General features: G+C 41.4%; 1 protein-coding gene across 2 annotated transcripts in view; it reads right to left on the bottom strand.

The window, feature by feature from the left end:
- Positions 1-76: 76 nt before the first annotated feature.
- mapk15 (mitogen-activated protein kinase 15) overlaps positions 77-12,825 on the bottom strand; it is a 16,357-nt gene continuing 3,608 nt past the window's right edge. Inside the window, exons 2-14 of one of the 2 annotated variants that reach the window (XM_030146722.1) lie at positions 12,107-12,205; positions 11,825-11,854; positions 11,112-11,202; positions 5,734-5,864; positions 5,374-5,537; positions 5,054-5,193; positions 4,213-4,270; positions 3,807-3,944; positions 3,532-3,637; positions 2,477-2,804; positions 2,265-2,374; positions 1,995-2,135; positions 77-639 (exon numbers count right to left, since the gene is read on the bottom strand). In XM_030146722.1, coding sequence (XP_030002582.1) covers positions 460-639; positions 1,995-2,135; positions 2,265-2,374; positions 2,477-2,804; positions 3,532-3,637; positions 3,807-3,944; positions 4,213-4,270; positions 5,054-5,193; positions 5,374-5,537; positions 5,734-5,864; positions 11,112-11,202; positions 11,825-11,854; positions 12,107-12,205 — 1,716 coding nt within the window. In that variant the 3' untranslated portion in view covers positions 77-459. Of the gene's footprint in view, positions 640-1,994; positions 2,148-2,264; positions 2,375-2,476; positions 2,805-3,531; positions 3,638-3,806; positions 3,945-4,212; positions 4,271-5,053; positions 5,194-5,373; positions 5,538-5,733; positions 5,865-11,111; positions 11,203-11,824; positions 11,855-12,106; positions 12,206-12,825 lie in introns of both variants that reach the window. The other variant, XM_030146721.1, reaches the window with a different exon arrangement.

The following is a 12,825-nucleotide window of genomic DNA, read 5'->3' as shown; positions in this document are numbered from 1 at the left end:
GCTTTGGAAAGATGACATCCTGCACGAGGCAGTCATACATAGTCATATGGTTTCTCCACTTAGAAAACTCTAGTGCGTACAACAAGAAGTACATTTTATTCTGTACATAAAAGAATGATGAATCTTATTGCTCTTGTATTCACAGGAAAAATAACTCCTAGTTGCATATAATGATTCACTGTATATACATACTTAAAGTCATATTGCATTATGGGAAAAAACAACAACACAGACTCAAAACTTCAAGCCTTTGAATCATTAACACATATGGAACATGACAATAAGCACAGGTACATAAAGTATTTGTGAACTGCTTGATAAACATAGTGTGAAATCAGAGATGATTTCCATGATGACATGGCAACAATCTACACAGAATACACCTAGGATGTCTTAACAATATTAATAGTTTATTTGTATATGGTCTGTTTCAGTACATAACTACTGACATGGCAGCAGTTACTGGTTGTGAGGCCGGTTCTGAAGCAGATTGTCCAGTTCTGTCTTGTTAATGGTACCATAAGCCTGGGAGTAGCTGCCTAGCTTGGCTCGAGGGTCTCCTGCAGCAGCAACATTACTGTTATTCTGGAATACTTTCTTGCTGAAGCGAGGTGGTGGCCGTGAGTTGGAACGCTGGTTCTGCATGGCAAGAAGAAGTGACCAGAGAAATTTATTTCATCATGCAAAATGTTGGGGAATCTCTTCATGTGGTTAAAGTATATTTTGCTATAAGTGAATGACATTTCGCTGTAGGTGAACTACATTAATATTTGCATTGCAATTCAATTATTTAAAGCTTCAGGGCCTAATAGTTAAGCGGTGTAACTCGCTATAACTAGAATTCTGAACTTCGTCTGAACTTAGTTTATATGCTGTGGGAAATGTGACCTGTGGCACAAGATAACAGGAAGGCCTTTTCTCACAGGAATTTGTAGAGCGATAAGAGGTTAATATGGCTTTAATTTTCAATCACTGGTGAGATTCTATCATACATGACTTAAAGCTGCAGTGCTAAATACTTTTTAGCATCACTGGGCAAAAATGCACAATTCCCTTTCAACAATATTTAATCCTAATCATCTGAGAGGACATGAAACTTTTGTATCTATTCTTTGCCTTTGTTTTTAGACCATAGAAAATGCACCCCATGATACCCCAGCATGTCTAATTGCAGGCATTTTTAGACAGGTAGGAGGGTTAAATACATGATAGATGACTATAATTACATATTAGCTGTTCAGATTCAATCATATGATCTACTGGCTCAACACAGTAGAAGATTGCAAAAGTAGTGTAACTTAACCATAAACAGCATTAAACAGTGTCATATTCATCTATCTTCATGTTTAGTCTTTCGATTTTGATAGAGGCAGCTGCAGAAGATCAGGGTTTGTTTTCAAATGTTTCAAATTTTCCTCCTGATTGCTTTACTGTCATTTAACATCCAGTATGTAGCAGGTACAACATTGGAAATAATTTTTCAACTAACTTTTTCAGTAGAATTTCAATATAAAAATCCCTCAACACAGCTAATATTGTTTGAATTCATCAATTCAAGTGGATAAATACTTATAGGAATTTTTAATATGTGTGATAAAATTTCAATACATTCAACAAATAAAAAAATAAATACTAAAATAGTAACCACACAAAATAAATAAATGAATACACAAATAAAAATCAGATGAGTAAAATATTTAGAAACTATAACATAAGCATCATTTCCATGTGTAAGGTTTAATTTTCAACTCAACAAACAGAAGAGAATGTCTGTAGAGAAGTCATGTAGAGAAGTCTAAGATTTAGGTTTTTCAAAAAGAGGACAGCGAAAATCATGACTAAGGGAGCTGGAATCAGTAAAACAGCTGTTCACTTTAACTTCAGAAGAAAATGGCCTCCACTCAGACTCCTCCAAGATCCACAACTGGAGAGACGGAAAACCCACCAACTCAATGAATTCATATTTGACTTGTTCTGTGGGACAGAGTACTGACCAGGCGTGCAGATGTGACCTGTAGTCCGGAGGAGAGAGACGGCTCCTCCTTTCGAACCAGTGGATTGTTCTGTGTTAGTGTTAGGGTTGAAGAGAAGGGGCGGCTATGAGCCATGGGAGCTGAGCGACCACGCTGCAGAATCTGGTCCATGGACTTGTGGAAAGAGAAGCAAAATAATAATAGAAGATGAAGTAAGTGTGTGAGGGTGAATTTGGCAGAAACTATCAATACATCAGTAAGACAGAGTTGACCATTGCATGGTTTGCATACTGTGTTAGTACTGACACTCTCTGTCAGTGATCCATTTCCACTACAGTTTGATCCAGTTGGGTTTCTCGATTGGTAGTAATGAGGAAGGCCCGCTGGACGCACAAAACCACCTGAAAGAAAGAAACATAAATCATAATTTTTTTATATGAAGGAACAGAAGTACTTTGGTTTGGTTTAGATTCTACTCTAAGTACATGTAGATTCCTACATACTCGGGGCATGCGTGATGGGGTTGTATGTGAGTTTTCCTAAGGCAGGGCTAAGAGGCTGGCTCATCCTCTCCACAGCCAGCTGGCCTGGTGCAATCACAGGTGCAGGTTTAGAGACACCAACATATGAAGGCTCCTGGGTTTTCTCATCAGTCTTCTCAGGCTTTGCTTGCCCCTCAGGGTCTCCATCCCCATCGCTAACATTTGCTGCCACTGGGCATTTCTCAACTCTGTCCTTTCTGCTAGGCTTGTGACTGTTACTGGCAGAGCCTTCACCCTTTGGTTGAACCAGTGTTGCCATCCCCTGATTTGTTCTACACTCCAGCATCATCTGCAAGCAAAGACGTAGAATGAGAAAATAAAATTTGTAACTTAAGTGTTCTACTAGAAGTAAAAGATCTGCAGTCAAACCCTTAAGTAAAAGTATGTAAGTATTATCAGCTAAATGTAGTTTTTTATGTACTCAGAAAAAAACCCCAGCTTTGTGACAAAGCATTTCCCAGCAAATCCAGGGGAGTTTAAAGGTAAGGGGTTTATTTAACTTCAGGAGAAGAATTTTCATTCAATTCATTAAGGAACACTTCATCTTTCACTTTATCACAAAAGTTCAACATCAACACATTTGGAGATAATTGGTTTTCACTGGGCATGAAGAAGATAAAAAAATTCTAATCTGAAAAGGAACTAACACTGTCACACAAATGTAGAAAAACAGAACAATATTTGCCTTTAAGGTGTAGTGGAGTAGAAGTTTAAAGATGCACTTATTAAATGAAAATACTCAAGTGAAGTACAGATATCTTGATTTTGATCTGCATACATAGAATGCAGAGTTTTAAAAGTATTCTTGTTTGAAAATGTCTCATTTTTGTGACTGAAAAAGCAGTGTATGTGTGGATAAGAAGCTCAAAATAAAAAAAATTTAAAAAAACAAAAAACACATTAATACGGACAGTGTATTAGCAGTGTATTATGTGAATACACTTCTAAAATCTGTATAATTAAATCAAAGTAGCGGTCAAAAAAACATTATTCCAAGTTTTTTTCAGATTTTGCACCTCATAAAGTTTGTTGCGATATTGAACCACAGATAACTGTACATCATCATCCACCGGCAACACCACATCATAGTTGAGAGCGGGCTCCTTGGCTGGATTGTGGAACCTTCAAGAACAGGAAAACAAACAGACATATTGTAAAGTGTAATGATCTTTCCAAACTATGATATGCAGTATAATGTATAAAAGAGAACAATATCAACCGAACAAATAGATGAAAACAGACACTGACAGTGTTAAGCACAAAATCTATATACTGTTTGTGTCATTCATACTTGGCTACATATGGATGCTCCAGGGCTTGCTCAGCAGTCAGCCTCTTGTCTGGGTTAAAAACCAGGAGACCCCGGAGCAAATCCAGAGCATCAGGAGGCACAGACAGCTGGAGGAGGTCCTCTAAAGGCACCTGTGGTCTGTTTAGAGAAAGAAAACCATGTGAAGAAAGAATAAATGAGTGACTGACTTTGACAGATATAAAGCACATCACAGTTTGTACAGAGTCTGCTCTTTCACGCTTTCCAACATTGCTCTTCAATGTCATTTTCTAAATCAAAAACTTGAATTTCATTCGACAACATAATTAAAGACACTGTCCTTTCCAAAATGTGACACAATTTTACTTAATTCTGCATTTTCAGGTTGTTCACAACCAAGGAATAAAAAGAGTAAAAGCTTTCTTACTTCAGTAGCATTCTCTGGATGACTGAGGATCCATATTCGGACTTGATTGCAAGTATATCTGAAAATAATAATCAGAATAATAATAAATATGATAAATTTTATTTATGGAAGCCTTTCAAAACACTCAAGGACACCTTACAAGGCACAGTTGAAACAAAAGTAAAAAAAAAACAAACAAAAAAAACATTATAAAACAATGTTGCCATTATTTGCAAGAATAAGTTACAATAGTAAATACACAAAATGTAAGACTCAAAAGTGCAACAAAATAATAATGATAAGAAAACAAATTAATTATTTAAATTTAGGCCTGATATGCCAGGTTGAAAAGGTGGGTTTTGAGGTGGGATTCAAAGATGAGAAGAGCCCCTTGCTTTTAGAAGGAATTCCCAAGGCGAGGAGCAGAGTAACTGAAGGCTCTAAGTCCCACAGTGGAAAGATGGAGTGAAGAGAAGGAAGGAAGAGGATGATCTGAGTACAGGAGAGTGGATAAATGTGGAGCTCAGAGAGGTATAGAGGTGCCAGATTATGAAGGGCCTTGAAAGTAAGAAGCAGAATCTTGAGGTCATGCCATGTTCTGGTTATGATCTGCACAACTGAATTCTGAACAAACTAAAATTTATGGAGAGACTTTAACGAGAACAATAGTTGATATGGGATGTAACCACAGCACGAACAAGAACGACAGAGCTGTTTGGTGTGAGTAACGGATGAAGACAGTTGATATTACATAAGTGGAAGTAAGCATAGAAAGTAGCATTATTGATAAAGTGAGTTTTAATTCATGCAAATGATTGTGTAATTTATGAAAAGTTCAATATGAGGGATCTGAGTGGTTTACCAGTGGGGCTGGGGTGTGGAATGGCACTCATGATCTTCTCAATCTGGTTGATTGTTGATGTCCCTGGAAAGAGGGCTTTTCCCAGAAGCATCTCTCCAAGGATGCAGCCCAGACTCCACATGTCCACACCTTTAGTGTACCTTAAGACAACACATTCTCCTTGTATAAGAGGTATTTTGTAATTTTCCCACATGAATGGTTCTATCCCTTGATTTTATGCGTCCTGTCATAACGACTGTTTAATTAACTGTGGCGAAGAATGAATACAAGCAGAAAATGTCATGCAGATACGGACAACAGATGCTTGTCATAGTTAATACCTCGCAGATCCCAGGAGGATCTCAGGAGCTCGATACCACCGCGTTGCCACATACTCCGTCAGTGCTGGATTCCCACAGTCTTCTTGGATCTGGTTGAGTGATCTGGCCAAGCCGAAATCGCACAGCTTGACAACACAGTCAGTGTCCAAGAGCACATTGGATGGCTGTGGGAAACACAGTCAGAGAGACATTCATTACAAAGACAATAACAGGTTGATTTTCACATACCTATCCAAAGATCAAACAGTGGGTTACATGCTACTAAGCTTTGGCTGTGATTAGAGAACATTAATTATAAAAATGCCAAAGGACATAAAGAAGACCGGGATGTTTTCATTAACACTCTCTTTTTCTGTGTACCTTTTGATCCCTGTGAATGACATTTCCTGAATGCAGGTATTTGATGGCTTTGAAGAGCTGGTACATCACATAACGCTTATGGATGTCTTTCAGTAAGGTGCCTTTTTTGATCACTGCATGCAGGTCGGTATCTGGTTGAAAGTAAAAAGCACAAATCAGCAATGATATGCCTATTTGACAAGTTTTCATTCATAAGACCATAATCAAACATGTATATATATATTTTTTAATAAAGCTACAGTGACACAGCAGTATACAAAAATCCAAACCCCAGAAGTCTGCACTGTGCTGCCAGCATATCGTCAATGAAATGCAGAGAGGCTACAGCCAATCTGTGGATTCAGCAGTAAGACGAAGGGAAGCTGAAGCCCGTCTACACTAAGGGACATACCTAAGGCTTTTCTCTGCCAAGTCTACCTGATAAGAACCACTACAGCTTTACACACACACACACACACACACGCACACACACACATATACACATGCACACACACGCACACACACACAGACCACTGTTAATGAAGCATAAGGTTTTTAATCTAAAATTGACAGGAAGTAGCAAAACAACACACAATGTTTACTCCAATAGAAGTACAAATACTTAGATAAAAAATACATAAATTGTAGTAAAAGTAGATGTACTGATTCAATGTCTTTACAGCAGTTAAAGTGAACAAGTACAGACTGAAATGTCTGAATGGCTCTGAAAGGTGTTTGGACATTTTCTGAAAGCTAATTGATCCGTATTTGATTTTCAAATAATATGAAGACTATGAAACCATTGGAACTTCAAATTAAATAACAGACACATTTTCTCTGCACTTCAAAGTCCCTTTCACATTTTTTTCATGTTCTTGCTACACTTTTCGTGTTGCCTATTATTGTTATTTGTGCCTTTTGCACTGTTTTCATCTTGTTACTTTATATACTGTGTTTTGTTGTGAGTTTTACATTGTTTTACTCTTGTGTATTTTACGTTATTTTCATTTTGTTGCATATTTTAATTTGTCTTAATCTTGTACATTTTACGTTGTTTTTGTTTTGTTGAGCCTTTTACAATGTGTTCACTTTGTTGCATCTTTTACATTGTTTTCGTTTTGTTGCATCTAACGTTATTTTCATTTTGTTGCATATTTAATCTTGTTAATTCTTATACACTGCTTTCTTCTTGATGTGTCTTTTACACTACTTTTTTCTCTTGCATCTTTTTGTCTTACATCTTACTACATCCTTTTCATCTTATGTCTTTCCATGGTTTCGTCTCATCTTTCTCATTCTCTCTGTCTCAGAGAACACTCTTCTACTTCATTTAGGTAAATGAATTTATATATTGTGTAATTGTTATCCTTTCTTGTCAATCCACACAGCTTCCCTTTCCTACAGTTCCCTCAGCAGGTGGTGAGCCCACCGGAGGTCAGGCCCACGTCATCCCTTTGGGCTGAGCTTGGCCAGGCCCCATGGGCAGAGGCCCGGCCACCAGGCGCTGGCATGTGAGCCCCAACTCCGGGCCTGGCTCCGCCATACCGTCCGTCATGGTCCTTGCTGTGTGGATTGGGTGGCAGTCAATGGCGGGGGGGCTTGGCGACCCAATCCCCAGACACAAAGACTGGCTCTTGGGACATGGAATATCACCTCGCTGTGGGGGAAGTAGCCAGAGATTGTGAGGGTGGTTGAGAGGTACAGACCAGATATAGTCGGGCACACCTCCACGCACAGCTTGGACTCTGGAACCCAACCCCTCAAGAGGGGCTGGACTCTCCACTTCTCTGGCATTGCCCGCGGAGAGAGGCGGCGGGCTGATGTGGGCTTGCTCATAGCCCCACAGCTCAGCCGCCATATGTTGGAGTTTACCCCGGTGAATGAGAGGGTTGTGTCCCTGTGCCTTCGGGTCGGGGACAGGTGCCTCACTGTTGTTTCGGCCTATGGGCTAAGCAGCAGTGCAGAGTACCCAGCCTTCTTGGAGTCCCTGGGAGGGGTGCTGGATGGTGCTCTGACTGGGGACTCCTTTGTTCTCCTGGGTGATTTCAACGCTCACATGGGAATGACAGTGAGACCTGGAGGGGGGTGACTAGGAGGAACGGCCTCCCCAGTCTGAACCTGAGTGGTTTTCTGTTATTGGACTTCTTTGCTAGTCACAGTTTGTCCATAAAGAACACCATGTTTGAGCACAGGGATGTCCATAAGTGCACGTGGCACCAGGACACCCTAGGCTGGAGGTCAATGATTGACTTCGTTGTCATGTCATCAGACCTTCGGCCACATGTCTTGGACGCTCGGGTGAAGAGAGGGGCAGAGCTGTCAACTGCTCACCACCTGGTGGTGAGTTGGATCCGCTGGCGGAGGAGGAATATGGACAGACTCGGCAGGCCCAAACGTGTTGTGAGGGTCTGTTGGGAATGTCTGGCAGAACCTGATGTCAGCACGGTCTTCAACTCCCACCTCCGGGAGAGCTTCTCCCAGATCCCAGGGGAGGCTGGGGATCAGAGGTTGCGCTAGACATTTTTATTGTCTGTCATTTTGATGGACAGGGTTGTAAAAATTCCGTCATAACATATTACTATCTGTCATTTCAAATTTTTATTTTTTAATGATAATGAGATATATTTAGTAGTATTTAATGTTCAAAAACATCTCAATGATGCAGCAACTGTAGTTGCTGCTGGCTGATAAACCAACATGATATCACGACTCGCATAATTATATACGCCACTTTTAATTGGTGTGTTATCTGTAGACATTATAAGCTTTCCTTGTGTATGTTCACACAGTGTCAAATCCCATGCACTAAGGGTTAGGGTTCGGGTTATCTGAACCACAGATCTGGGCACAAATTGACATGCCATCAAATAACACATGAAAGGTAGAAAATGCGTACATATAGCACACCAAATGGCATAAGAACTGGCATATAACTTGCTTGTCCGTCATCCTTCACCGCATCAGTCCCTCTTTTTTCCACCGCGTTTATCAATGCCATCCCATTTACTGGGCTTTTTAAAATAACTAAGGAGACTTGGCTGTCTTCACATTTTGCACTAGCAAAGTAGCATCTAATTTTGGCTAAAGTCAGCTAAACAACGATTACCCTCAGTATTTTAATCTGTCAAAATGACGAATGGCCTTCAGAATTCTCCGTCATTTTAAAAAAAAAATCTGTCAATGACGGAATATTTTCGGTTAATGCGGCCTCTGCTGGGGATGTAGAGTCCGACTGGACCATGTTCTCCACCTCCATTGTCAAAGCAGCTGCGCTGAGCTGTGGTTGCAATGTCTCTGGTGCCTGTTCTGGCGGCAACCCCCAAACACGGTGGTGGATGCTGGAAGTAAGGGATGCTGTCAAGCTGAAGAAGGAGTCTTATCGAGCCTTGTTGGCTAGTGGGACTCGTGAGGCATCTGACGAGGACGGGGGGCCAGGCGTGCTGCAGCTCGAGCGGTTCTGGAGGCAAAAACTCGGGTCTGGGGGAGTTTGGTGAAGCCATGGAGGAGGACTATCGGTTGGCCTTGAGGAAATTCTGGCAAACCGTTTGGTGCCTCAGGAGGGGAAAGCAGTGCACCACCAACACTGTATACAGTGGAAGTGGGGAGCTGCTGACCTCAACTAGGGATGTTGTTGGGCAGTGGTAGGAATACTTCGAAGATCTCCTCAATCCCACCACCACATCTTCCATGGAGAAAGCAGAGGCTGAGGTCTCAGAGGTGGACTCGTCCATCACCCAAGCTGAAGTCACTGACAGGGCTGGCAGGACACCGGGGGTGGATGAGATTTGCCCTGAGTACCTTAAGTCCCTGGATGTGCAGGGACCGTCTTGGTTGACACGTCTCTGTAACATCACATGGCGGTCGGGGACAGTGCCCCTGGATTGGCAGACCGGGGGCTGTGCTCCAACTACAGGGGGATCACATGTCACACTCCTAAGCCTCCTGGGGAAAGTCTATTCCAGGGTACTGGAGAGAAGGATTCGACCGATAGTCGAACCTTGGATGCAGGAGGAAAAATGTGGTTTTCGTCCCAGTTTCGGAACACTGGACCAGCTCTACTCTCTCTGCTGGGTGATCGAGGGTTCATGGGACTTTGCCCAACCAGTCCACATGTGTTTTGTGGATTTGGAGAAGGTGTTCGACCGTGTTCCTCGTGGTATCTTGTGGGGGGTGCTTCGGGAGTATGGGGCCTGGGGCCCTCTGCTAAGGGCAGTCCAGTCCCTGTATGACCAAAGCAGGAGCCTGGTTCACATTGCCAGCAGTAAGTCAGACCTGTTCCAGGTGCATGTTGGACTTTGGCAAGGCTGTCCTTTGTCACTGATTCTGTTGATAATTTTTATGGACAGAATTTCTAGGCGCAGCCAGGGGCTGGAGGGGGTCCGGTTTGGGGAACACAGGATTTCATCTCTGCTTTTTGCAGATGATCCTGTCCTGTTGGCTTCATCAAACCTGGACCTTCAGCGCGCACTGGGGCAGTTTGCAGCCGAGTGTGAAGCGAATGGGATGAGGATCAGCACCTCCAAATCTGAGGTCATGGTTCTCGACCAGAAAAAGGTGGTCTACCCTCTCCAGGTCGGTGGAGAGTCTTTGCCCCAGTTGGAGGAGTTTAAGTATCTTGGGGTCTTGTTCACAGGAGAGGGAAGAATGATGAGATTGACAGGCAGATTGGTGCAGCGTCTGCAGTGATGTGGACGTTGTATCAGTCTGTCATGGTAAAGAAGGAGCTGAGCCGAAAGGCGAAACTCTCGATTAACTGGTCAATCTACATTCCTACTCTCACCTATGGTCATGAGCTTTGGGTCATGACTGAAAGGACAAGATCCCGGATACAAGCGGTCGAAATGAGTTTCCTCTGTAGGGTGGCTGGGCACACCCTTAGGGATAGGGTGAGGAGCTCAGTCACCAGGGAGGAGCTTGGAGTAAAGCTGCTGCTCCTTCACATCGAGAGGGCCCAGCTGAGGTGGCACCTAGGACACACTGGAGAAACTATGTCTCTCGGCTGGCCCGGGAACGCCTCGGGATCCCCCCGGAAGAGCTGGAGGAGGCGTCTGGGGAGAGAGAAGTCTGGGCATCCCTGCTTAGACTGTTGCCTCCGCGACCCGGTCCCGGATAAGCAGAAGACAATGGATGGATGGATGTAATTCTTATATATTTTACTCTGAAAATTAGCAACTCATTAAAAACAAGACAAAGGTAACTCCAAAACATCACCTCATGATTTTTACATAGATTTTCATCCACTTTGGTGGTAAGAAATAACAACTCACACATGAACTCATCCACTACTGTGTCTTTCATCATTGTTTTGAAAGAGAGACACATAGTGGAAGCAAGGTCATACAGTGCCTTTAAAATAATATGTTAATGTATTGTCCAGTTTAGCAGCTTCTAGCACTCACCCATATATTCAAAGATGAGATAAATGTCTTTATCATTTTGGGCTCTGATGACGTTCAGAAGTTTGACGATGTTGGGATGATCTCCAAACTCCTGCACATAGAGTTGGACATTTTTACTTATAAAAACCACACATAATCAGCACACTCTGGCCTCTGGTTTGACTTGTATTAAGTGGCAGCTACTGTGTCAAGGTTATGCACACAACAGGACAAGTTCCAACAGAAGTTACATAATACATAAACCTTGTGACTATTTCACTGGAAGATGACAGTGACTGATTAACAACAGAGCTGAAGTTCACATGACGGCCAGATCAGTGAAACAGGAAGACTAACGAATATACAACACCCACCACTGCATTGAGGACTCTTCAATTTTCTTATTATATCATTCTTTATAGTTGCTTATCTAATACTATTAAACAGGAACTGAGAGGCTGCAAATTTGGCATTGGAGTCTTTTTGTGTTTTTAATCAGACAAAAATGAACGGACTGATGAAGTAGGAAAGGAAATAAACCATAATGAAAAATGCAGAGTATGACAATTGTAGCAGTGGTCTGACCAGTTTGAGAGAAAACATAACTGATCAGTGACTGTTCATGTTTGCTGGGAAAACATAGTGAAAGAAAAACTGACACTGGAATTTTGACTTTTCAACTCACTACAACTTAGTCTGACCTATATTTGATTTTCCAACACTGTTATTGTTACCTGTAGGAGCATGATTTCTCTGAATGTGCGCTGGAAAAAAAGAACAGATATTAAAGTCAAGCTCTGGACTCTTTTAATTTCATTGTACATATGTATAATGACAATAAAGGCATTCTATTCTATTCTATACTCAATGTGCAGCAATAAACGAACCAAATGCAAGGCTTTTTTTTATATTAACACTATTCAGGGAGACAGTTTATACATAAAATATCCAAACAAAGGGTATATAAGAAACACTGCACCGCTCAACAATAACTCAGTCAGATTACAAGTACACACCTGTGCATCTGTCCTGTTTCTGAAGGCATCAAAAATCTTCTTCACCGCCACAATCTCCCCTGTCTGCCTGTCAACTGCCTTCCACACGATACCATAAGCCTGAGACACAGACACAGAATGTCACATATTCTGCCCTCAGGACAGGATTTACATGCAGGACCCAGGTGATAATAAAACAGTGATAAATACGAGTCCTGACATATGCTCTTTTAAAGTATGTGTCTGATTTTGTTGAAATGCACACTTATGTTTATATTTATAGGCATATATTGTAACTATAAGGGGTTTGCCTCTGTCTGTGCTGTCACTGATTTCATTTAATTTATTCATTTATTGCTTTATGTGTCAGAGACTGTTCTTATTAATTAACATGATCAAGAAGAACTGCTGTAAATGAGTCAACAAGCAAACAAGACAACAATTTCCACCTGCTGCTACAAGTCACAGAAAAGAGCAACAATACAGAAAAAGAAAACATACATATATATATACTTATATGCCGGTCATATACTACCAGTCAAAAGTTTTAGAACACCCCAATTTTCCCAGTTTTGTATTGAAATTCAAGCAGTTCAAGTCCAATGAACAGGTTGAAAGGGTACAAAGGTAAGCGGTGAACTGCCAGAGGTAAAAAGAAAAAAAAAGGTAAGGTTAAACAAAACTGAAAAATAATGTACATTTCACAATTATACAAAAAAGGCGAACAAGAAATGGGTTAA

The sequence above is a fragment of the Sphaeramia orbicularis genome, chromosome 11, assembly GCF_902148855.1.
Source record: "Sphaeramia orbicularis chromosome 11, fSphaOr1.1, whole genome shotgun sequence".
Lineage (NCBI taxonomy): Eukaryota > Metazoa > Chordata > Actinopteri > Kurtiformes > Apogonidae > Sphaeramia > Sphaeramia orbicularis.
Note: the sequence above shows the minus strand (reverse complement) of the source record. Positions and strands in the feature narration are given on the sequence as shown.